Genomic DNA, 25,680 nt, shown 5'->3' with positions numbered 1-25,680 from the left:
TGATCTGAAGGAGAACACCACTGTGTTGTATCTGCATTTCATTTCCTATCCTGCCAACAGGAAAAAGCCCAAATGCAAAACCTGCAGTATGTTAGCACACTAGATATTCCAATACTAGTTATGCTTACTGGATCTTAACATCCACATGATAAATAAGACAATCACATGCTAAGTTACTAATTTAAGTTTGTGACCAATACATGCTCAATGCTATCCATACAGTGACACAAAGAATGCATCTAACAATATCATAAGCCACCACCAGGAAGTACTGGTCTCCCAAGCTACAGATTCATAATTTAGTATGTTTGCTCCATTCCTTTCAGACAAATAGAAGCTGATATAGGTGATAGTACATTCCTTCTTGTATGATTGCTACACAATAAATATACGGAGGAGCAAAACATCAGCTTCCCCAAATTCACCCAACCCAAGCTTAAGCTATGATACAGGAAACTTGGGACTTCAAAGCTAACACTGCCGCATCACTCAAGAAATCCTTATCACCAACAACTCATCAACTCACACCTCAAAGGAGATTTTCTCCGAGAGCGACTTCAGCTCTCTTGCATATGCTTTCTATCAACAGACACCGACACACTACCAGCTCCCGGCTTTGCTGAGGCTGCATCCCCTGGACACTAAAAAACATGCCGACTCACAGTGGCATCACAGTGCCACTGGTGCGGCCATTCCGTGCAAAGAAGAACCCCTGGCCACTGCTTGACATGGACCTGCCAATCTTAAACCGGCCTGACTGACACGAGGATGAAGAAGTGCCTGCTGCCTCCTTCTCTTTCACCTTGAAGATCTTCGTCTCTCGGCCCATTTGGAACTTGCAATTAGACCGCACGACATCATCCTGAGCTTCAGGAACAGCTACAAGGAACAATGGTGAGTCCATGGACGCGGAGCGCCGAATTGGCTTGGGCGTCGCCCTTCCATTCTCCTCCCCTGCAGCTGTTGTGTCCTCACTTTGAGTGTCTGAAGAGGCCTCAGAGTCCTCCGAGCCCTCAGTCTCCGATTCAGATTGCGATAGCGACATTTCGTCACGCGCTTGGTGCTCCTCCAATTGGACACCATCCGCCTCAGCCTCCCCGGCAGCGGCGGGGAGATCGGAGGGGACGACCACGACGGGGGAGCGGCAGATTGGGCAGTTGATGTGGGCGCGGAGCCAGGTGTCGATGCAGGGGGCGTGGAACGGGTGCGCGCAGCGCGGGAGGAGGCGGACCAGCTCCCCGTCGCTGAACTCGCCGAGGCACACCGCGCAGTCCCCGCCGCGGCCCACCCCGCGGCGATACTCCACGGCGGCAATGGACGCGATGGTGGCCTCGTCGAGCCCCACCGTGCGGATGTACCACACGTGGTGCACCACCCCTCCCCCGCCCCCGCCCTCCTCCTCGTCGCCGAAGCCGCCGTCGTCGGCCCCTTCGGCGGCGGCGGCCGCGGCGAGGCGGCGCCGGCGGCGCAGGATGAGGCGGCGCCGGCGGTAGAGGAGGAGCGTGGAGAGCGCGAGCGAGAGGAAGAGGAAGGCGGAGAGCAGGGTGATGACGAGGAGGAGGCGCACGGGCGCGTGGCGGTCGGCGTCCGGGGCGCGCGGGATCACCGGGATCGGGGGCGGCGGGGGCAGCGCGTACTGGGAGCAGTCCTCGACGCCGCCGGGGCAGGGCCGGATGCAGTCGAGCGGGGTATCCGTGCAGTTGGCGGTGACCGTCGTCGCCGCGTACGGGCGCAACGGCGGGTACATGGCTACCTCGGATCGGATGGCGGCGGGGGCAGCGGCAGCGGCAGCGCAGCGGGCTCGGCGGCGCGCATCGGGGAGGTGGCCGCGTGCGCGAGGGGGCGGTGGTGGAGGGCTGGTGGAGGTGGAGACGGGGAGTGGATTGGTCGCTGTTGGGTTTGGTAAAAGGTTTGGCGAACGCTGGAACGCAGCGGCAGCATTTGCGGTGGAGCTGCAAGACTGCCGACAGCGACGGCGAGTGCGAGCGCCCAACACCTCTGACTTTGAAACACTCTCTAACATACAGGGCCCAAGAAGCTCTGCCACTGTACTGGGGCCACCAATCAGTGATAGGACCCTATTTCTCTGTAGCTTCTCCTCGTGCGCTGAGCAGCAGCCTGTATTGGATTCCGGAAAGTCAAGCAATAGTTGGACCAAGATTAGGTTCCACTGTCCCAGAATAAGTGTACGTTTTTTTCTTTCAAATTTTATAAAAAAAAAAATGTTCACTGAAACTCATCTAATTAAAGCAACACTTACACTAATAAAAAAAATTAAAATTGTGCTGTGAAGTGCATATAGCCAATGGTTCCAATGCACGTGTCAAATAGATTACACAGCTTTCAACCACAACTAAAGTGTCCAAATTTAGTAATTAGGGGCAGCATTTATAATGCTCCCACAGCTATGTGTCCAAATTTTTTTAAATGAACACTTATTTTAGTAGGGAGGGAGTGTAAGGCGTGTCCTCCCTTATTCGAACCGTTGATTCCGTGTCAGACGGCATGTGAGGCGGTTAAAAATGGAGAAGATTATTGTTGTGGATGTGATCCATACAATGGTAGATTAGTTAACCGAGCGAGCTACAAAGGCAACAAAGGGTAATTTTAGGCTTAAAAAAAGGGGTAATTTTGACCAACGGGGTCGGGTGTACTAATCCGGGTTCGGTTTTGTTAGGCAGGTGCCGGTAAATTAATCATGTTTCAACGCAATCAATGGGTGCATCACGTGTCACATCGAATGACGACAAATGCTCAATGCGTTCTTGAATCTTTCCAGGCTCCCGGTATCATCAGCTCAGATGGTTTCTGAACTTGTCACCGTTCGATTTGAACACACTATATTTGAATGAAACTGGTAAATTGTACGTACAGTCTATCAGAGGATTGAGTAAATTTTTACTAGACAACGCTCTGTTTTATTTCCTTTTTTTAGGGGTCGCTCTGTTTTATTTCTGTTTTCCAGAAACGTTAACCGGGCCCATTACCCGTTTGGGCTAGGTTGGGCTCGTTTCCAACTGCGTGCTGCTTTGGATTGGGCTGTGCAATGTGCCAACGGGCCGGGCCACGCTGCCGAATACAAATCATCTGGCATGGGGCAAGCCACGTCATCACGCACTAATCAACGTCCGGACTCAAGAGGGCGACGCAATTATCCAGACTGATTAGCTTGTTTAATTTAAACCCCTCGCGCTGAATTTTCTACTACTACACTCCACCGCGACGTCAATTACGGCTACAACCCCAATTATATTGTGACACTATCACAAATTTAATGGTAGCGTAGGCAATTAAGCACGGAATCTATAGCTGACCCGGCGAGCTGATCTGCTCTACCCGCGTGTTCCTTTCTTGCCTTCGGGCTCACCACCTACCCCGGCCCCGATCCTCCATGGCCGCCCTCACCTTGCCGCCGACCAACGCCGCCGGCCAGACCGCCACCCAGGAAGGCTCAGCAGGGTATGTGCCCGCCACCTTTGCTGTTTCTTTCGTTTTTTTTTTTTTGTTCTTCGCAAGACTCAACCTACCATGGGATTGATGTCAAATCTGATGGTTTCTTGAATTTTATCTTTCTGATGCAACGGGATCAGGAAGCCTACCGACGGCGCTGCAGATTCAGCCGCCATGGATTCAGGGTACGTGTTCTCGGACTAGGAATCTGTGATTTGTTTTGCGCTGTTTGAGAGTTGAGACAACGACTCGTGGATTTGTCTGATGCGGTTTATTTTGAATTTTGATGAATAGGTGGGTTGTTCTTGGGAAATCGGACATCGTCCCGGCGGATTTGGCCGCGGCCGCCTCGGCCGTGGGGCACCAACGCCTCAATTTCTCACCGCTGCCGATGATACCTATCTGGTACGAAATGAGGGTTAGCATTTTTTAAAGAAAAAAAAAGGTCTGAAGCCAAACTGTTTGTGTCAAAATAGGATTGGAATTATGTGCTTAACATTCTCAATCTTTCTCTGTCAGGGTGCAGATGGTCCTTGGGGGCGTGGTTTACACTGCTGTGCCGTTCTACAAGAGGGCCAGGAAGATCGAAGGTATGTTCAGATCCATAACCACTGCTAGTTGCAGGGTGCAGATAGGTGACTGGGGCCGTGGGTGCGTAGTTCAGAATTGGTTGTCAATTTAGTTCATAGTCTATGGATGATCAGATGAATTACAAACTCCTGGTACATGTTCATATAACCCAGTTCTTAACATCTTATTGCAATAACTGAGTTACTATGTCAGGTGAAACGTTAAACAATGCGGAAACTGCAGTGGAGGTTGTGGAGCATGTTGCTGAGGTGACAGAGAAGCTAGCTGCCAATGCAGCTGAGTCCCTACCAGAGAACGGGTCTCTGCAGAAGTTTGCTGTGGAGATTGAGTACATTGCTGAAGTGGTGGATAAGGACGCACATAAGGTTGAAGTGGTCATTAAGAAGGTCTGCAGTTTGCTACCACTGATCTTACTTGAAATTGAATATGTCAACATATTAAGAATATCATATTTCAGTTGTACATGAGAAACTTAGAATCTTGTTTGTATTAATTTGTTATCGGCCATGCTTTCTCATAAATACTAGTAAAAGTACATGGAAAATCATGTGCAAGAACAACGTTCAGAGCTTTTCATTGTAGGAAAATTCTGACCACATCAAACAAAGGATCTTACTCTCGGTTAGCTGTTCATGTAAGAAACTGACGACACATTTAATGTTTTCTAGACTTCGAGCTGGGTAAAACATGTTCTAAAAAATTGCTTCTGATGCTTCCTGCAGAACTTTCTCCTTTTTTTGACAACTTCAAAGCACTCCTGTATCTGCTTTGTTTCTGAAACACTCAAAACTCACAGAATATGGTTGGGTACCTTTAAACCAAATTTATTCAGATATCCGGCTGAAACTGTACAGTATTGCATCTAGCTAAATTTAGGAACAGTTTTCTTTCATCCAGTTAAAGACAATGCCATATTTCTATTTGTTATGGAAAAACTAAACCTCTTCCATTGTCCACGCCCACCACCAATGTAGATTGAAGAGGTGAGTGACAAGATTGATGCTGCCGTGGAGCCTGTCATTGAAGCGCTCGAGAAAGACTTCAAACCGAACCCAACGTCCTCTACTGGATCAGATGCTCAGAAATAATAGTTCATGTAGAAAACTGAAGTGTTGGTTGTTGTAAATATGGTTGATTTTTCTTTCTTCTTTGTGAATCCCTTCATGTAAATATGCTTAAGATGCCTTATTGACTAGAAACTCATCATGGTATAGTAACACATGGTGATGGTGTGTATGCTGGGTGCTCGAATCTGGAGTGTCCTGATGGTCAACATGTATTCACATCAATTACACACTGGAATTTGGAATATTGCATAGCTGTTGTGTTGCAATCATTACCCACTATCACATAATAATCATGAGCTATGGAATGGAGAAAAAAGAATCAAAATGGACCACTCGTTCTCCAAGAGGTGATGCATGCAGATGAGAATGGGATGGGGAAATACATCTCAGAATTTCCTGAAACTTCTGGGTTTTATTGTAGGTCTCAAACGTGCCCTTTGTACACTCAGTCAGCGCAGAGTGTCTTGATCCATGGCCAGCATTTTGCTCTGCAGTCTGCACTTTGGCATCGGTTCCCTCACCAAGAGGATGATCAAAGCCTAATCGCCTTTGTTGCTTTGCACACTTTGGCATCAGTTCCCTAATCCATGCTCATTTTTAGCACAAGCCATACCATCGGTTCCGGTTATTCAAACCGAAGATAACTCGAGCTGTGTGTACCATTCCTGCTTTGGATGTCCTTGTGGTCTTCGATTTACGAATTGTTTACGGAAGCATCTACAAATGTTCGTTCGATGATCATACGAAAGGATTCGCTTGCCTGCAAGCCGCACGCTCGCGCAAAAAGGAGAGTAAAAAAGAGAGAGACAAGCATGCAATTGGTACGAACCAATTCAGCATAAAACATATTGTCACTTCACATTTAGCAATTCCCAAAAGGAGTTTAGTAACTACGTACATGATCTATAAGTAGACCACCCTCAAGTCCTAACTCATGGCAGGTGTTCTGTGTTCATGCTCATCTCCCTTGCTGTCCCCCCGTGTGTTTCACTGCCGTTAGAGTTCAAGTTCAACAGGTCATTAGGCCAGGATCATCATGGCCAACGCGCTGTCTCTCGTGGCCGTGCTCCTATGCGTAGCGAGCTACGGGGCGCTGTCCTCGGCCAGGACGTTCACGGTCGGTGATGACCAGGGATGGATGAGCGGCATCGACTACACCGACTGGACCAGCGGCAAGACGTTCGCGGTCGGAGACAAACTACGTGAGTGAGCTCTGCTCCTTAGTGGCTCATGGGATCTTTTCCAGCACCCAGCAGGCAGCAGGCTCATTAGCACTTCATGGGGACACCGTGCAGTTTTCAGCTACAGGAGCCAGGAGCACACGGTGACGGAGGTGAGCAAGAGCGGCTACTACACCTGCTCCGGCAGCGGCGCGCTGAGCGACGACACCAGCGGCTGGACCGTCGTCACGCTCACGGGACCCGGCACGCGCTACTTCATCTGCAACGTCACCGGCCTCTGCAGCAGCGGCATGAAGCTCGCCGTCACCGTTGCCGAGAGCGGCGGCGGCACCGTGCCGTCGGGCGCCAGCGGGGGCGCGCCGACTCCGGGAGTGGGCTCCGCGGTCGTTGTGGTGGCCACAGGGGTTCTGATCAAGCTCGCCCTCTTCTGAATTTCTGATTGGGGAAGGCCACCAGCAGCAACTTTATATTAGCGGCGGCGTTGATGATTCATTCCACTGCTGATCACAGTAATTGACAACATGTCTACTAGACTATCTCCTACAGTTTCCGGACCTTATTCTCGTTGGTGCCTCTTTTTAGATAATGTCAGAAATCACCCAAAATCTTTTCTTTGATTGTCATTATGCAAAATGTATTTGAAGATTAGTTCAAAGCTCCACAAGTGTACCTTTCGATGCGGTCATTAGGGCGAAAGGAGAAATAGTGCCATGGCCTCACCATATTAAAAAAGTAGCAACGTTGGTCTTGGTCGCTACCTTTTCAATTACGCTTCAACAAGTTAACTATTTTTTTTTTGTCAAGATCACACCTCCTCCCAAAAACCTTAAGAAAATGCTGCTAGAATGATTCAAAGTTTCCACAATGCAATGCCATATTCATAGGAAAGCACGTTATTACAGACTTACAGTATGAACAAGGGCCCTATGCATTGATTGAGCACAAGAGTATATACCATGTTTATTTAGAAACCATGTGGATGAATCATTTTAGTTATTTAAGTTGCACAAAGCCACTAACGCTACTTTCGAAACCAAACCATTCACTTTGATCAACTTGTCTCCAGCTAGTGCTCCATGAAAAGGAGTATAGGACTCAGAACTCCATCCTGAAATATAAGAGCAGGGCCAGCGTATACTCGGCCAAAACTCTATGCACATGGACACGTCATCTAGGTGCTGCCCAGAACAAAACGGTCCAGTGTATAGTCAAGCAAGTGGAGTCCTACCTCAAATAAAAAACAAAACATTCCTACATCTTTCAGTCTTTCCTTATCCCTGCCATTTCCTTCCCGCGGAGGTTGCCATGGTCAGGTAAGTGGCAAAACCAAGAGCTAGTGCTAGGGTGGTGCTTCCCAGCACCCCCTCTCGAGCGTGAGGCAGTAGAGAATCTTTCTCTAACGACTCCAAGTAGACCCCTAGACACCAACACTGGAGCTGCTCTAAGTGATGATCCTGAGTTGTTCTAAAACGAACCACCTATTTTTGACCAATTCTTTCCGTCAGAAAAAGGTATCATTGAGCAAAATTTGGCTTGCTGCTAGCTTGTTTCTTCGGCCGGGAATGGTAGCTTTTTCCGACCAGAGGGAGTATAAGTCATGAATACCCAGTCTTCCTTTGTCCTTATGTCTATAAATGATCTCCTGTTTGATAAGTCTGAGTATGACCGCGATTTGGGTTATCAGAAAAACCTAATAAACTACTCCCTCTGTACCAAATTACTATTCGTTTTGGCTTTTCTAGATACATAATTTTTGCTATGCACCTAGATATATATTATGTTTAAATACATAGCAAAAGATATGTATCTAGAAAAGTCAAAACAAATAGTAATTTGGGATGGAGGGAGTAGAAATTAACGATGGATAATGATCAAGATCAAACTTTCTATTTAGTTGCCCGCCATTCTAAAATGTTCCCTATACTAGAATAATGTAATAAATAGTAGTTGAATATTTATTTTGTGCTCATCATCCTACCAAAAAAAATCTAGGCCCGTAAATAGTTCAGAATCTTTAGAACTTCATGAGGTACTTCGAAGAAAGACAATATGCAGTACATGACTAGGCTGCTATTGAATTTATGAGGACAATGCGACCACTACCATCCAACGACTTAATTTTTGCACCGCTTCTTCTTGTTTAAATGGAAAAAAAAATGGCAGGGCACCTGCCAGACTGCCCTAAGCCTCTAACATTAAAAGAACTGGCCTTGCCATGCTCTGCGTAAGACCTCGCCGGAGCTGCAAAAAATTTCGAGATGATCTGGTGACACAGTAGCAGGAGAGTGCACACGAGGCATGAGAGTGACATATCCGGGAGCGTTGGTTAAGACCGGCCCCCTGTGACCTGTCGTTTGCACGCTCGGTCAATGCATTAGCGGCATTAGGTCTTGATGTTGCTCTACGCTTTGCTTGGCATCGGTCCCCTGGCCACTGGCCAGGATCCTAATTTTGCTCTAACTTGGCATCAGTTCCCTGACCAGGCGTCACTCTCTCCAGGATCATCCACATCGAAGATGATTTGAGCTACATGTTTAATTTTTTTTCCTGTTTTCTACGCCCACGAGGGTCTTGATCGCACAAATGCGCTAGTGCTCTGATCGCACAAAAAGGATGCACGAAGATGACAGCAGCTAGTTGTCCTACCCCGTAGCCTCTAGTGCCGCTTTCCCGTTAAGCTTTTAGTCGCACCATATGCACTCCAATTCCATCCTCCCCTTAATTCTTCGACACATTATTGCTCTCATTCCACTACTGAATAAATCAGTCAAAAAAGCTATAAAGGAATGAAAGAAACATGCAAGAAACAAGAACCAACACGGGCCAGATATTGCATTTAGAAAGTAGCAACCAGGAGATCTATCTATAAATACTAAAATAGACCATCGTGTCTAAGTCCAACCTCCTGCCAAGTGCCAAGTCTGCAGCAGCTAGCAACTAACAGTGGCGAACGAACTGGTGCTCGGTCTGTTCGTAACCCTGATCTCCCGCGCCGAACTGGTGCGCCTCCGTCTTCTGTGCCTCACTGTTGCAGGCTCGCAGCACATCGCAAGGCTGAGATCACCATGCCCAACGCTTTATTGGCTCGTGTCGCAGTGCTGTTCGCCGCCGGCTACACAGCGGCGGCGCTGGCCGCGGCCACGACGACGTTCGTCGTGGGCGACGACCAAGGCTGGACGATCGGCGTCGACTACATCGCCTGGGTCAAAGGCAAGACGTTCAAGGCCGGGGACAAGCTAGGTGAGTGGTCAGCTCGGTTCCCTTAAACCATGGCTCACCTAGTCGATCTGCTGCAGAGAGTGCAGCTGCGCATGCCCTACTGGCACGTCGTGAAAAAAAAAACATTGCAGTGTTCAACTACCCGAGCGAGGAGCACACGGTGACGGAGGTGGGCAAGAACGACTACTTCGCCTGCGCCGGCGGCAGCGCGCTGAGCAACGACCGCAGCGGCTCGACCAACGTGACGCTCACGGGCGCCGGCACGCGCTACTTCATCTGCAACATCCCCGGCCACTGCACCATCGGCATGAGGCTCGCCGTCACCGTCGCCGGGGGCGGCTCGCCCGAGGTTGTCACAACACCAACTGGTGGCGTCGCTACGGGAGGCCGGGTGCGGCCGACGATGGGCTCCGTCGTCGCTGCGGCCGCGGGGGCATTGATCAAACTCGCGCTGTCCTGATGGCAGCGTGGCTATTGACTGACTGGTAGTGGCAGAGTGACCCCACGAAATCTCAGAGTGCAGTCGTACAGATATCAGTGCACGCGTGTACGTTGGGGCGGTTCATGATTGGCGTACTCGGTAATAGGCCATATTTTGGTACGTTTTCCCGCGATTGTTCGTCGTGCACCTCATATATGTTCATGCCCTCGCTGATTGCTGAGTTGTCGTGTACTCTTGCATGATCTTTATTTGGTTGCCTCGTGAAAATGTAGAAAAAATGGTGCAGGGAAAAAAGGCGAGCAAGAATGTAGAGCGATTGCGAAACACGTGGACGACAGGGTTAAAAGGCATATACTCCCTCCGTTCCAAATTATAAGTCATTCCAACTTTCTTGGAGAGTCAAACATTTTTATGTTTGACTAAAATTATAGAGAAAATCACAAAAGTTTATGGCATCGAATAGATATATTATGAAAATATATTTAATGAAGGAACTAATGGTGCCTATTTGATATCATGAATGTTAGCACTTTATTGTATAAATTTGGTCAAACTTGAGATGCTTTGACTCTCCAAGAAAGTTGGAATGACTTATAATTTGGAACGGAGGGAGTATCAAATTTACGGTCATCCATGAGGTCGCTTTCTAACGGTCGATTTCAGACAGCATGTCCGGACTACCCACCGTACACACACATCCAGTCCCCGCTTCTGTTCCATTTTAAAAACAAGAAAAAGTTATAAACAAACAAAAAATATATACAAATTTATAAGCACAAATCTTGTGGATAAACTTTTTAGTAGAAAAAATATTTATACGATAAATTTATATATAACTTTTGAAACAAAATTGGAAGGAAAAATAGGTGTTGCACCGGTTTTTTATCAGAGTCAAACACTGAGGATAAGGTTCCAAGAGCCGATGTGAGAAGAGGCAGTCAGGACGAATCAGGCGCATCCGCCAGGGTTAACAATGGAGGGACCAGAGTCTCGGAGCCGACGGAAGTCAAGAAAATACGAAGCGGACAAGGAGTCTCCACCAAATAAGAGAAAGCGTGAAGAAAGTTATCTTAGGTAGTTTTAGATATAATTGTAATAGTCACGTCGTACTCGACTAGAACTTTAGTTTGCTCCAGGGTATAAATATAAACCCATGAGCTTTGTAATAATCATCAATCAATCAATACAACCTTTCGGCATCACGCCGTCAAACCCTAGGAGTAGAGTAGAGTAGAAAGTGGTGAGTTCCTTCTTGCACGCAGGGTTGCATCAGCTTCGATCTCAGGTGAGCTTGTAAGTACCGTCACCCGGTCGTTACGTTATCTGTATCAAGACTTTCTAGGCCTCATCCAATATTTTGATCTCTTAGCGTAAAGCTAGTTATTGAGTTACTTAGATTGCAAATAGAACTTTCTAGGCTTTATCCAATATTCTGTTTATCTTCGATGTTGCTCACAGTTATTGAGTTGTTTGGTTTTATTAAGTTGCATCATATCGATCTCTTAGTTTTATCAAGTGCTCACAATTATCGAACAGCTTAGATATGATTAGGTTGTTCTCATCGGCTTCCTAGTCTCGTTTAAGCGTTTACTACTTATCTAATCGTATCGGCTAGTTAGATCTTGCATGCTTTACTTGCTTTACATATGCTAGGTTCGATAGATCTTTACCTTTGCCCCTCGTATCGCTAGCCATTGGATCATTAACATCAGAAAGCTACTATTGAGAGCCGATGTCTCAGCTGAGTCTTATCCATATCTCTCAGTAGCATGATGACGTTATCGAGCCGATAGCTATGCGTACGAGGCCTTGCTGCCGCATACTAGTCCGTTAAGTTAGTGGGTTGACGTTAATGCCCTCTCAACCGTACTGTCTTGGTTAAGTTCAATCTACATCTCATGACATTAATTAGATCCGTTAGCTTAATCGGCTTGTAGGTGGTAGGCAAGTTGTCTTTGCTGTCATGTTCTAGGCTTTTAGATTAACATATTGAAATTAATGCCCTCTTAGCTGTACTGCCTTGGTTAAGTCCAATCTATGTCTCATGACATTAATTTGATCTGTTAGTTTATCTGACATGCACATGGTGAGCAAGGAATCCCTTCAATGGCTGTTGTTTTATACATCTATGTTAGCCCGTCGGTTCATACAGCCGATGGCACATGCCATTAATGCTTCTGTTTATTTACACCGCATGATTACATTGAAAACCTGACTCTTATGGTGTTTCAATACCTATGAGTTTGAAAGGCTTAGTCGGGTACAGGCTCATGAATTTAATGTTTTCCTTATTAATTACAGGTCAAATTAATTGGCACGACTTGCACCTTCGTGAGCCGATTTGGAGCTCACAGGTCCGTCGTGTTGTTAACGCAGAAGTCTGAAGCTCAGATTTTGCATCAACAACGAGGGATTTTTTTTTTGGAAAGCAAACATTCGGGTCAAAGTTTTGAAATACAAAATTTAGAAAAATGTAGAAAATAAACAAAATGAAAAAATCAAAAAAGAATTGGAAGAAAAATTCTGAGCATTATTTATATAACCAAAACATTATAGATAAAACTTTGGGAAAAAATGGTAACAAAGAAAAGCGGAGAAGAAAGCTCTAGAACAAACTCTGTGGAAAAAGAGAAGGATCGATTGGCGGCGTCTCGACCTCCTTCCATGCACCACGCTGGCAGCTTCTGCCACTCCCGTAGCCCCCACCATCAACCACCCCTACCCATCCCCGGTGTACGACGAGCTCACCAGCCCGCAGTGCTTTGTGCTGCCGGACACGGATTGCTTTTCAACCAAATGCACCATAATATTCTAGTGATTGCTGAAGTAACGTCATAACTCTTGCAAAAATAAGTTAAAAATAAAACTCAGGTACGAAAGACCAGATTTTACCATCCGTTACAGGTATCCACGAACAAAATTGGTATCCGACCCCAACCCGTCTGATCTCGGGGGCTCACCCGGCGGGAGGGTTTTTACACCCATACATATGCCCATTGAGTACGAACCCCACGGGTTCCATTGTCATCTCTACCGGGTCGCCTTACGACACGGTGACGTCCGATTTCGAACTGTGCTGGGCTGACTGACATTTGTTAACGAGACGGTCAATCGATGCATAGGAAGCCTCGAACACATTTACCCTCGTGCCGGGGCATGACGTGAGCCTGGGCGTCTTTCCGTTGACTGTGGTTCTCCTCAGGCTCGGTCAACGCAATTGGTGAAAGTGAAGCAGCTCCGTCCGTTGGTTCAGCTTACTCACTGCACTTTGGCATTCGTCTTTCTTGAAAAATAAGCATTTGCCTTTCAGAGCCAATGGCTATCATCATTTCAACATTCGCCTTTCAGAGCAAGGCGTATCCCGGCTCCACTTGTCCTGAAGCCAAAGTTGATTCAACATGTATTCCTTTTTCTGTTTTCAGTGCCCTCGCGAGCTGAGGTCTTGATAAATGATTTTTCTGACCGAGAGCATCTTGAAAGTGCGTGTTCCCTCATCATACAAATGGAAGGGAGAGGTTACAAGTTACAGCACAATGCCACAGATGTTAAGTCAGGCAAAACCTCCCGTCGGCCGGTCAGGTGCGTGCAACGCGTCATAGCTAGGCTAAAGATCATCGGCGGCGATGGCGGCGGCACACGCCTCGGCCCTCTTCGCGGTACTGCTCGTTGCGGGGTACGCGGCGCTGGCGTCGGCCACGACGTACACCGTCGGCGGCGTGCACAGCTGGATGACCGGCGTCGACTACGCCGCCTGGGCCAGCGACAAGGCGTCGTTCGTTGTCGGAGACAGACTATGTGAGTAAAGCTCTGATCATACTAGGCCTTTGTGTGTCGTTATGCTGCAGCTTACACACATCATCCAGTAGCGAAAGGCATTTTGTGACGGGGAAACCGTGCGTGCGCAGTGTTCAGCTACGTGAGGACGGATCACACGGTGACGGAGGTGAGCAGGAGCGGCTACGACGCCTGCTCCGGCGGCGACGCGCGGAGCGAGGACAACAACAGCGGCTTGACCACGGTCACGCTCGCGACCCCCGGCGCGCACTACTTCATCTGCATCGTCCCCGAACACTGCTCCAGCAGCACGCCGTCAACGTATCCGCGCCGCCCTCGGGCGCCGCCCCAACAGGCGCCGCCGGGGGCGCCCTGCAGATTCCAGTGACTGTCCCCGTCGTCGTCGCCGCCGCAACGGGGGCTCTGATCAAGCTCGCGCTGCTCTGATGGACGCAGCCGCGTACGTTAGCGCGCGACTCGGCGTCTCAGGTCAGAGTTTATGACTGTTGTTGATGCATGAGTGGTCCGCGTATATATGTAGCTGTCCACATCTCCGCGACTTTTAACATTTTCTGGCCATTGTTCGTCGTGCACTTCATACATATAAGTTGTCGGCATCACCGCATCAGCATGGCACAACCTTCTGGGACAATTTGAGTTGACGGAGCCTTTTTGGATTTGTTATGATTCAAAGCGATTGATATTCCCTCCGTCCTAAATTATTATTCGTTTTGACTTTTTTAGATACATAGTTTTTGCTATATATGCATCTAGATCTATATTATGTTACGTAGCAAAAGCTATGTACATAGAAAAGCTAAAACGAACTGTAATTTGGGATGGAGGGAGTATAAAGCAAGTCTTTTATCTATTGATTTATCAGCACAAGAAGAATCCATTTGTACCAAATAGAATCTACATAAAGACATAAAATGATTGAAAAAAATTATAAGATAATACATAACTGTAAACAGAGCAAAATAGTTTAGTTCATAACGCCAGCGGATTAATATCTCTAAGGCTACTTGCCTATTTTCTGTGTTCTAAGTATCACCACTGACGAATAATCTAGTAGAGAACGTCCATAGCACTATCATAGTCAGATGACATTCTGTTGTAGTAAAAAAAATATTGAATGGCGATGCTCATGTGTATATCACTTCCTAGATTAAGACATATATAATTACTTATGGTATAGTTGAATTGCCATATCATAGTCAGATGATCTACAGAACTCCGTAACTTAGTTTAAACATCTTGATCAAAATCATAAATGCACCCATAATAAGTTTCATCATGATATACTCATAAATCCATATATTATTACATCATGAAAATGAAAGTGTTTCCACCTCAACATAACGCAGCGTGTGTGTGATGCTAAATTCCGATAAAATGATGTTAAGGGATAGGGACCACATTATCATCAAATGATCTTAAACATTTGGCTCTTATTACTCAAAATCATCATGCAGGCATTAGGGAATATTCGTCCTACGCCTCACAACAGCACAGGCAAACTGTCGTACTCGAATGGGGTTCAACGGGTAACCTATTGCGAAGACCTAAATATCAAAACTGATAAGTTAGTGCTCTCCAAATTGTAAACAAAAATTGTGATGACCATAACAGTATGTTACCTTGCAATGCGGAGGATTCTACTATCTTGGGTGAGAATACGAAGTGGCTATCTCTAGTAGCGGTCACTTCACTTATCTTGCATGGTAAAAAGCACATAAATACTGTAAATCTAACTTGGTTAATAGAATTGACATTTGTAATCGTAGGCACGTCATATCTTGTTGACATTAACATGGACCGCATCCAAAGTGTGAAATTCATAAGCTGTTGGCCACCATTGCCAGTGATGCCGCAGAAGGTGTGGATCCTTCACATAGGTTATGATCAACTTTCCCCTACGAGCTACAAAATGAACTAAAATTGACCACGGGCAAAAACTATAATCTACATCAACTTATGTACCTATCGTTCATTTTCACCACATGCCTGCTGGGAGGCCACCAAAAGTCTCTAAAGATCTTGAATTTTAATCACATATAGACTACCAGACCAATGGCATCTTCAAACACAACTACATATATGTATTATCTCCAAGTGTGCTAAATGTATATATTTATTCTCTGATACCTTTGAAATGCATTTTCTCGTTGTTATTTTGGTGGATGAACAATATGGATTTCCTATGTCTGCGTACCTTCAGAGTATTCGAAGATATATATAACGACAAGAAAATACATTCACAAGTATCTCTAAATAGTTTATCCTTTTATTTAAAAAATTATATAAAGTTAGTGCACTCTAAGACAATACATATAAGTCATTGTGTTTGAAGATGCCATAAGTCTTGTTGTCGATGTGACTAACATCCAAGATAGAAATGACTTCCGACAGCGTCCAAACAGGCATGTGGTCAAACAGGCATGTGGTGATCATGAATGATAGGTGCGTATGTTGATATTAGGTTATAGTTCTTGCCATTGTTCGATTTTAATTTATTTTGTAACTAGCTGGGAGGAGTTGATCATAGTCCATGTGAAGGATCCACACCTTGTGCGACACATTGATGCATGTCGGGCTTGTACCCTTGCCTGCTTACATTCATCATTGATGATGTTGTTTCAAGTCTCCTTATGGAGTGCGACCACCACTCGTTTCCATCGTATCCGGTATCCATCTATGATACCCCAAAAGCCGCATGAACCAACGTCATAAAGTTTTGAGAGATAAGAGATGCAAACAATACCATATTAGGTTCTTGATTTTTGTTTTGTCAGAACAAAAGAATGAACAAAATAACAGCTATTCAAGAAAAAAACACTTAGAAGAGGAGCAGCACAGATAAAATATTCAGATCTAGAATTAATATGGCAACTCAGCTAACATTTATTATGAGAATAGTAACAGACTAAACAATCCATATGGATAAAGTTGTAACAGGGATTAGGGTTTTTACGACAAACATATCATGGCACAAAATGAACACATAATCTTGGGTGACAGCAGCCAACAAACTTAAGGCGAACGACAGTGCTGGTGGCACCAAGTGTTGGGTGAAGAGCAAAATGAAAAATAAGCAGAAAAGAGTCTATGCTGATGTATGGATAGTTTGAGCGCAACAAATTAGAGGAGAGAAGAACCAGTACCTCGACGGCGTGTCATCGGCATCAGCTAGACAGCTAGTCCCAGCAGCACAACTGAGGGCATCACGGCGTTCCGCGCAGGGCATCAGGCGTGCGTCGTGCCCTCGGCCTCGGCTGGCTCGAACGATCAACGATGCCGGAGAGAGAGCGCACGACAGACGTGTGCATCCTCGGCTAGCCCTACCGCAGGCGACGTCAGCGAGAGGACGTAGGGAAGCGGCGGTGTGTGCGCTCCGTCGTCCTCAGCTCGCGAGGCCTCAACGTCGGCGGTGTCGCGTCTGTGGTGCAGTGGCGGATCGATATTCGCGAGGCGTTCGAGCGGCGGCGGCGTGTGTTTTGGCTAGCGGTAGCGGAGTAATCGCTGAAAAAACGGGGCGGCAGGGCATGGCTGTTGTTGGCTCCCCGCGCAGTGAGCCCGCAGGCCGCAAGATTAGCAAGGCGGGCCGTGCTCTGTTATACGCATACGGCCGACGCTACCCGCACATGGTCCGTGACGAGCCCAGGGTGTGTGAAACTTGAGAACAAAGGCGGAGCCGATGGCCTTTGCAGCACTACGACACTTTGGCATCAGTTCCCTTGCCGGCCATCATTCGACGCTCGTTTTCCAGAGCAAGGCACAAACAGCCTTTCCTGCTTGATCACTTCTTATGAAATCAAAAGCTGATTCCAACGCCTGCTCCTTTTCTGTTTTCAATGCCCACGGGGTCCAAGTTCAATGCCAACGCGTGACCTTTCTGTTGGAACGCATCTAGAAAATGTGCGCGTTCTGATCATCTCATACAAAAGGGGGCGAGAGATTGCCAGAAACTGCGCACACCAAAAAACTGCCCGAAGATGCCACCACCAGCTGGCCTGCGCACAACTTTCGCGTCTCTCTGAGACGCTTTGAGTCGCCCCAAAGGCATTCCAATTCCATTCTCTTCATACACTGCACTGCAACCTTTCAATTTTCTTGATCAAATCGATGAAAAAGGGTGAGAAAACAAACCGGGGGCAGGAGAAATGTTTCCATTGACATGGACCATTTTTTTATCCTTTTCTTTTCAGAAACATTTAACGAACATGTGTTCTATAAATAGACCCTCCAACCTCCAGTCCAGTGTCCTACCATAGCAACAATATTGATTGCCCTGTTCATCATATTCATCCCCCTTTTGCTCTCGCCCCTTCCATCGTGCGCCCAGCGCATCATCATAGTTGGATAAGGCTAGAGATCATCATGGCCAAGGCCTTGCCTCTCGTCGCGCTGCTCATCGCTGGGTGCGCGGCGCTGGCTTCGGCCGCCACGATCACCGTCGGCGACTCGCAAGGATGGACGACCGGCGTCGACTACACCAGCTGGGCCAGCGGCAAGAGCTTCTCCGTCGGGGACAAACTCGGTGAGCTAGCTTCCCTTCTGCTCCTCCACGTCTCGTTTCATCACGCTGCTGGGCATTCGTCTCAAGCTACGCGATCCTGCAGTGTTCAACTACGTGAGCAAGGCGCACACGGTGACGGAGGTGAGCAAGAGCGGCTACGACGCCTGCTCCGGCAACAACAATCTGCTCGACGACGACAGCGGCTCCACCACCGTCCCGCTCAACACCCCCGGAACGCACTACTTCATCTGCAACGTCCCCGGCCACTGCTCCGACGGCATGAAGTTCGCCGTCACCGTCTCCGCCACGCCCTCCGGCAACACCCCGTCCGCGGGCGCCCCGCAGGTTTCTGCGGCGGCGATGGCCTCCGTCGTCGCCGCGGCCGCCGGCGCTGCGATCAAGCTCGCGCTCTTCTGACGGAGCACGGCCATCGTCTCAGGGTAGAGACAGTGCATGCAGACTACGTTCTTGGCCGTTGATGGTTCGTGTGATCAGTAATCGTTGTCCACATCTCTGCTACGTTTTCTGGCGATTGCTCGTCGAGCAGCTCGTGTAAGCACGTTACTCTGCAGTGGCGTGCCTCTTGATGTCTGTGATTGTGTGTATTCATCACCAGGTGTATATCATGTCTCAATGTCTGATCGTTTTTTGTTGTGTATATCTTCCTGCAAATAAAATAAAATTTGATCATATTGTGTTCAATGGATGAAGTGGTTTGTGCAACACATCCTCTCAAGTCTCAAATCACAGAGTCTTGTCATGTCAGGTAAGGGCGTGATGATTCGGCAGGAAATGGAGGAAAAGATCGAGGGGCAGGAACATTAGAAAGCGATATTGTCGGTTGGACACTTACTCGGATGCGTGTGCATCGATAGAAGTTTCTGAAGGATGGCCGTCTTTCGATCAAAAGCTATTCTCTCTTTTTATGTTGGTTACCACAGAAAACTCTTGAACCTTTGCAATCTGGAAAACACCGGCACCACCGCACCAGCAACCTTTGCAAAAGCTAAGGCTGAGAGAGAGGTAGACAGGTAGTTGACGTCGAGTTATAGAGACAGATCAGAAGCTTTCCGGACCACTACACTACAGAAAAGAATCTTCTTCCGTGGCCCCATGGGTGAATTGACGCTGCAAAAATAGTCATCCACGTTGAAGTATATCGGTACGTTTCGATCTTTCATCGAACAAGTTTCAGAAGAGTAATTGATTGCTGGTGCGTACTCCCTCCGCTCCGTTCCAAATTATAAGTTATTTTAATTTTTTTGAGTTAAAACATCTCAAGTTTGATCAAATTTATATAATAAAGTGCTAATATTCATGATACCAAATAAGTATCATTAGTTTTTTCATTAAATATATTTTCATAGTATATCTATTCGGTGTCATAAACCTTCGAAATCCTTTCTATAATTTAGATCAAACATAAAATGGTTTAATTCTTCAAAAAAGTTGGAATAACTTATAATTGGGAACGGAGGGAGTAGAACTCAATGTGCGCAGCGAATCGTAATGTTGCCCCACTTTTTTAGGAGGAAATCAACAGTTTATCTCGAAAAAGGGCATGTTCTACAATATCTGGTATGTGTAAGACTGAGATTGTGGATGTCGAGCCTATTGACGCAAAAAATCGGATAATGGACCTGACTCTTGCGTCGAGCACACGATCAGGAGAATCTGTTAGCTCCTGTTCGGATTATTGTCCTGGTGCGGTTCACGCGACGTGCCAGTTAATCTGACCTGTTGATTGACAAGGAATAACAGATATCAAATTTCAGAGATTCGATCGGCTGGAATTCCGATCTACCGATGTAGTGTAAGGATGGCCACCTATGAAACAACCGATAATCACATAACAAATGTAAAAGGAACTACTAGAGTAACCTAAATAATGCTACAGAAACAACACCTGAAACAGATCTAATCGGCTGTATGATAACAAGTAATGTATTGGTATAGCCGATAGTTCGTGCCTCAAACTGGATAACTAATGATAAAAACTAAAATAATAGGCAAAACCTATAATTCTAGCAAATATCGATAACTGGTGAATAAATCTAATCAAAATAACAATGATGCACCCGAAGTTAAAGCTTAGATATTACTCGAAACGCGGAACTTACAAATTGGCCGGAGATCACGTTGATGCAGCCCTGCCAACTCGCACGAACTCGTGAAAAGAAAAGGGTTTGGCGAAGTTGCCGGCTTGAAAATAAAGTTGCGTGAAAAAGTAGATTTGTATTGATGTTTGTTGATGTTTTTGCTAGCCTCACGGGGCACCTATTTATACCCTGTTACAACTCGTTTCCTAACCAACTACGACTCAATATTCTATTTCTTATTCAAAGCAACAAATATTTACATACATATACAACTCGCGTCAAAGTCGAACACCATCCAATCCTCTATGGGCCAATCCTATCTTCATCTTGTTACTGCCTTGGCCCATTCAGGCCCATATCGGCCGAGCTATTCTGGCTTCCAATCGGCCAGTCCCCATCGATCTCGTCGGTTAATCAACCAAACCACTGTAGCTTTATCGGCCGATTTCTCTAGCCATAGCTTCTTGTTTAATCGCATCGACCACTTTCTTCTCCTCCTGACGCCGACCCTAACACGTGTCAAAAACCGGCGTCAACACATGCCCCCAGTTTCAGAGTGAAACAAATCTTTTGCTCCGAAATTTTCTCAACTTCGATTCCTTCCTCCGGAAGAGACGCAACAATAAATGCAGCAAAATCCCCTTTGCTCCCAAAATCTTCTCCTTGATGATTGCATTCTTTGAACAGAGCGCCCGCAGGCAACCGCTCTTTTCGAAATTAGTGCAGACGGTGTGGTAAAAATTCCATATTTACCCTTCTCCTGGACCATCCCATAGATATCCATCTCTTCCGCCGCTTCTTCTTCCTCCGAGCGAAAAGGGTTTCCTTTCCGGTGAATCATCCCCCGGTGCACCCCAGCGACCTCACTCGTGCCATTTCCAAGCGCATCCTGATGCACTCCGGTGACTTCCTCGCATCCTCTACCGATCACACCAGCTCCCAAGTTCCATTGGCAGCACCCACAGCTACCATGGCCTTCGTCCTCGAGGTAAGTCTTCTAGGCCCTCCTCATCTTTTCGCGATTTTGGATCTGCTCTTAGTTTTTCTTCGCATTTTCTTAGCAACTCAGGCAGAGAATCACCATCCCCATGGCCGACACCCTCGGATTCATAAGCCTTGGCCCTATGGGAGATCCTGACCCGACCGATCTGATTAGCTTAGAAACTCACAAGATTCCTTTTAAACAATCAACCATGGAATTAGATAATTGGGCGAACACTTTTAAGTCTTGGCCAAATCAAACCCCCAAATGGAGAGATTGGTTTTTTAGAATGTCAGATTCCAACAAAGTCTATTGGAATGAGCGAAAAATTGGCCATTGCATAAATCTATCTCTATCTCATATGGAAAATAATGAATCTCTGCTCATTGTGGCATCTTACTTTTGGTTCGACACTCTCAATGCCTTTCTTTTCGGCCATGGACCAATGACTCCAACCCTGGCCGATGTCCTAATGCTGACTAGCCTCGATGTTTCCTCCGTCGATTCGCCTTTTGATTTCTTAAGCAAACCAACCCATCGGCTGGAGATGAAAGCCATTAGCAGATGGAAAGGCTATATTGAGAAGAACATGAGGACCGGACCCATTACGGAAAAGGAGCACACATCCTTCTTGATGATGTGGCTGGAAAAATATGTCTTATGTGGCAAATCGGCCAGTCCTACTTCCAACACACAGGCTTTGGCCGAAGCATTAGTCAGAGGTGCCGCAGTCCCTTTGGGAAAGCACTTACTAGGGTCAGTGTATTACATGTTGCATCACGTCGCCGTGAAGCTATCATCTGGAGAACCTATCGGGAATCCTGGTGGCCCTTGGTGGTTTGTCAATCTCTGGCTCAACTTATATATGAGTGAGATCTTCAAGGAGCAGATTGAGACCAAGACTTTCCCCAATGTTGAATCAGAGACCGACCCATTGGCAAGACGCCGATGCACTTCCTTCGGTGAAGTTGTATCCTCTTTCCCACACGGCAAACTCGTCCCCTCAAGAATAGCCGAGCACTTCAGATGCTTTTATAACGGCTTCAGAGAAGAAGTGACGAACTGGTATCCGTATCAGAGAGAAAACCCAACTTTTGAGAATCCTGACTGCTTCGACTCGGCTTCCAACACCTTCGATGAGGGAATCATGGACACCCTGATCAAGCCTAGGATTCTACCAGCAAATTTCTTCTCTGGCAAGGACTCTCCAACATACGAGTTCTACAACCCGTAGGTAGCAACTCATCAATTTGGCTTGGGACAGATGCCAATCGGAGTTCACTTCGTCGACCGAGTGAAATTTCGAGAATCGGTTTCAAAAGGATTGGAATACAACAGGTTATGTAATCTAGCACCGGATTCCGACACTATTGATCTGAGCGCTTGGCTGGTGGTCCCTTTCTCCACTCAACAATTCAAACTGTGGTGGGCCGAGTGGAAACATTACCTTTTCTGTGCAGCCCCTGCAATGTATTGCAATCAACTAGACCCCGCTCACGCCGATCAGAACGCAGAGGTAACAATGCATTTCTGCCGATTCCTTACTTTTCATTTTTATATGCCACAGAACTTTTTCATCGTTGTCCTTCTTCTCTGCGCAGGTTGATAGCCAAGTACCTCCAACGAACAGTCGGAGCGGCAGACTGATAGAAGCCCATCATCCGTACACGCTGTACCCTCTCATCGGCTATCACGCCCCATCATTGGAAGACGTAGCCACCGGCCGATTGAAGCATAAGCTCAAAATGTCCACCACAAAGAAGACGAGTCGTAGGGTGCGAGCTCAAACTAAATCGGCGACAACTCAGGCAGCCTACCAATCGGCAGCAACATCGACCGAGCCCTCAGTCGCACTAACCCAAGCGGATGTCTCGCTGGCAACTCAGGACATTGATCCCCTAGCAGCATTAGAAGCCGGGTCAACGATTGCATCACTCTTGGTGGAAGCCATACAAGTAATCTTTCTGCTCTGACTTCCTCATATGTATCACCGATACTAAATTTATTTCTTCTCAACAGGCCGCACAACCTATCTCGGAGCAGACTGCTCCTCAATCGGCCGATTCTCAAGCTGAAATTGTGACACCTACAAATCTTCAGACTGAGGTAAAGAACATGCTTTTCCCTTAGTCTCCACAATTTTTATAACTAAAATCGGCCGATTCTTGGCACAGGATGCTCCAAATACATCAACCATTCTCCCTGTGCCACCGTCGACTGCACGCATCTCAGAGGTAAGAAAACCGAGACTTACACTTAGATCCAGTATTCTTTTATACTCATAAATGCTTCCCTTTTCTCTTTCCAGGAGGCTGGTCCAAGCGCATTACCAGCGATTCCTAGAGAGCCGATCATCGTCGAGTCTTCCCCCTCTGATGAACCACCTCTGCAGGATTCTGAGATGGGAGTAACGACTCTGCCAACCCAGGTAGAAGAGATTTGTTTGAAGGAGGTAATCACCTTCTGTATCTGCCAGCCGATTTTTTACTTCTATCGGCTAAAACACTTTCCCACATCCGTGCACGAACAAGACACGCCAAACAACAGCCTCTTCTGCTTTGTAGTTGCGGTCTCTGATGACGAAGAAGTCGCATCGTGCCAAATAACTTTGAGCTCGATACCAGAAGATGTTTGTGCCAAGCTTCAAAACATGCGTACCCTTCTTCAGGAAAACATCGGCCGATTGGTGAAAGATGTCGAACCGATACGGCGGATAATCAACGAGATTAAAGGCCAAGTCCCAGAAGACGTAGAATAGGTTCTCACACCCGCACCATATATCAAAACCATGTGGGTTCCGATGTTTAAAGCCTTGCAACGCATGGCCGATTGTGCTAAACTAGAGGTGGTGCGTCAAGAAGAAGAGTCCTACAGGCATCGTGCACAAGAGGTACACTGGCGGATCAGCCTCCTCGAGACCTCTCATCCGAGCATCGTTAGTGAAATAGACCGGCTCAAACGGCGTAGAGCAGAGCTCGCCAAGGAGATGGAACTGGTCATAAAGGCTATCGCCACCGAAGAAAAGAAACTTGAAGATCTCCCAACCATCATCGCCGATCTGAAACAAGAAAGACATTCCCTTGCTCATGAGGCCATCCGTCTTCATTGCAACGCGCCAGAAGTCCCAGGATCGACCGATGACGATCGGCGAGTGTTGGATGCGGCCGACCAAGTTCTCCTGCGAGCGATTGAGGCCATAAACAATCTTCTCGGATAGTTGTAATGAACTTTACCGGCCTTTGAATATCTTGTGTAATGTTGATACTTTTGGCATTTCTGTTTTGAATGCAAGTCTGAACGGTTCTCACGCAGCTTTTCTGACTCAACGGTCACTTTCTTTTAATGCCCTCCTTTTACTGACCGTTGTCCATCGCCATTTTATTCTATAAGTACGATCCCTTCTCACCCTTCTGAAGGCATTGGCAAGACACCCATTCAGCTATTCCTTGCACACGCTTCCAAGTCTTTGATTGAGTGATCGAGATGGCCTCTTCCTCTTCCGTCAATTAGGTACGAGGTTAATCTCCTACCTCTCGACCAATCCCTCTGTCAATTGATCATCCATTCTTCTCACAGCCAAACTGACTCAATCGCGACCTTGAACGAGCCATTGAGATCCTCCACTCCAATGAACCACTCACTCAGGCTGACAAAGACCTAATCCAAACTCATCGCGAGAGACCACCTTCCCGTGAACATTAAGAGGACTGTGGACGACATCGAGGCCAAAGCCTCTAGAAGGCAAACCCGGCAGCCAGTCGAAAGGAGCTATTAGCTGGCCCGTCAAGTTGCTCTCGAAGACGATATGGCAGAAGTGGAGACAAAAAACGTCCCACTCCAGATTGAATTGGATCGACTCCAGAAGGAGATTGATATGAATAAAGCTCAACTGAAACGCCGTTAAATCGTTGTAACCTATGATTGTGTTGGTACTTTTTATCTAAGGGTGACTTGTACCATGTCGACCATATATTCAGTCGATGTACCGAATAATGATCAGTTTATATATATATATATATATATATATATATATATATATATATATATATATATATATATATATATATATATATATATATATGTGTGTGTGAGTGTGTGAGAGTGTGAGAGTGTGAGAGAGTGAGAGAGAGAGCGAGAGAGAGAGCGAGAGCGCGCTCTCGAGCGCTCTCTCTCTCTCTGTCTCTCTCTATATCTATGTCTATCTCTCGATCTCCCCCACTATAATAGCGTGTGAGAGTGCGTGAGAGTGAGCGACTAGTGTGAGTGAGCGTGAGAGAGAGAGTGCGAGAGAGCGCTAGAATGCTTTAGTCAGAGATGGTGAAACTATCTAGGTAGTATGCTTGTGATTTCACCATA

General features: G+C 46.7%; 5 protein-coding genes and 1 pseudogene across 5 annotated transcripts; 5 read left to right on the top strand and 1 right to left on the bottom strand.

The window, feature by feature from the left end:
* Positions 1-222: 222 nt before the first annotated feature.
* LOC101753741 (E3 ubiquitin-protein ligase RING1) lies at positions 223-1,996 on the bottom strand. Its single transcript, XM_004957022.3, has one exon. The coding sequence runs from the start codon at positions 1,745-1,747 to the stop codon at positions 659-661; it is 1,089 nt and encodes a 362-aa protein (XP_004957079.1). The 5' UTR covers positions 1,748-1,996; the 3' UTR covers positions 223-658.
* A 1,259-nt stretch (positions 1,997-3,255) lies between these two features.
* LOC101753330 lies at positions 3,256-5,377 on the top strand. The gene is made up of 6 exons (XM_004957021.4): positions 3,256-3,459; positions 3,591-3,635; positions 3,745-3,855; positions 3,970-4,040; positions 4,234-4,427; positions 5,016-5,377. Exons 1-6 carry the CDS (start codon positions 3,392-3,394, stop codon positions 5,127-5,129), a joined length of 603 nt encoding a protein of 200 aa, XP_004957078.1. The 5' UTR covers positions 3,256-3,391; the 3' UTR covers positions 5,130-5,377.
* A 565-nt stretch (positions 5,378-5,942) lies between these two features.
* Positions 5,943-7,055, top strand: LOC101752922 (blue copper protein). The gene is made up of 2 exons (XM_004957020.2): positions 5,943-6,310; positions 6,404-7,055. The coding sequence occupies exons 1-2, from the start codon at positions 6,145-6,147 to the stop codon at positions 6,718-6,720; spliced, it is 483 nt and encodes a 160-aa protein (XP_004957077.1). The 5' UTR covers positions 5,943-6,144; the 3' UTR covers positions 6,721-7,055.
* A 2,114-nt stretch (positions 7,056-9,169) lies between these two features.
* On the top strand, positions 9,170-10,181 carry LOC101778481 (mavicyanin). Its single transcript, XM_022824019.1, has 2 exons — positions 9,170-9,529; positions 9,640-10,181. Exons 1-2 carry the CDS (start codon positions 9,355-9,357, stop codon positions 9,966-9,968), a joined length of 504 nt encoding a protein of 167 aa, XP_022679754.1. The 5' UTR covers positions 9,170-9,354; the 3' UTR covers positions 9,969-10,181.
* Positions 10,182-13,500: 3,319 nt separating this feature from the next.
* LOC101752509 lies at positions 13,501-14,366 on the top strand (annotated as a pseudogene).
* A 3,552-nt stretch (positions 14,367-17,918) lies between these two features.
* On the top strand, positions 17,919-18,949 carry LOC101786398 (blue copper protein). The gene is made up of 2 exons (XM_004957019.2): positions 17,919-18,264; positions 18,347-18,949. Exons 1-2 carry the CDS (start codon positions 18,105-18,107, stop codon positions 18,658-18,660), a joined length of 474 nt encoding a protein of 157 aa, XP_004957076.1. The 5' UTR covers positions 17,919-18,104; the 3' UTR covers positions 18,661-18,949.
* The last annotated feature ends 6,731 nt before the right edge of the window (positions 18,950-25,680 follow it).

Source organism: Setaria italica, chromosome II (assembly GCF_000263155.2).
Source record: "Setaria italica strain Yugu1 chromosome II, Setaria_italica_v2.0, whole genome shotgun sequence".
Classification (NCBI taxonomy): domain Eukaryota; kingdom Viridiplantae; phylum Streptophyta; class Magnoliopsida; order Poales; family Poaceae; genus Setaria; species Setaria italica.
This window is presented reverse-complemented; position numbering and strand designations above follow the sequence as displayed.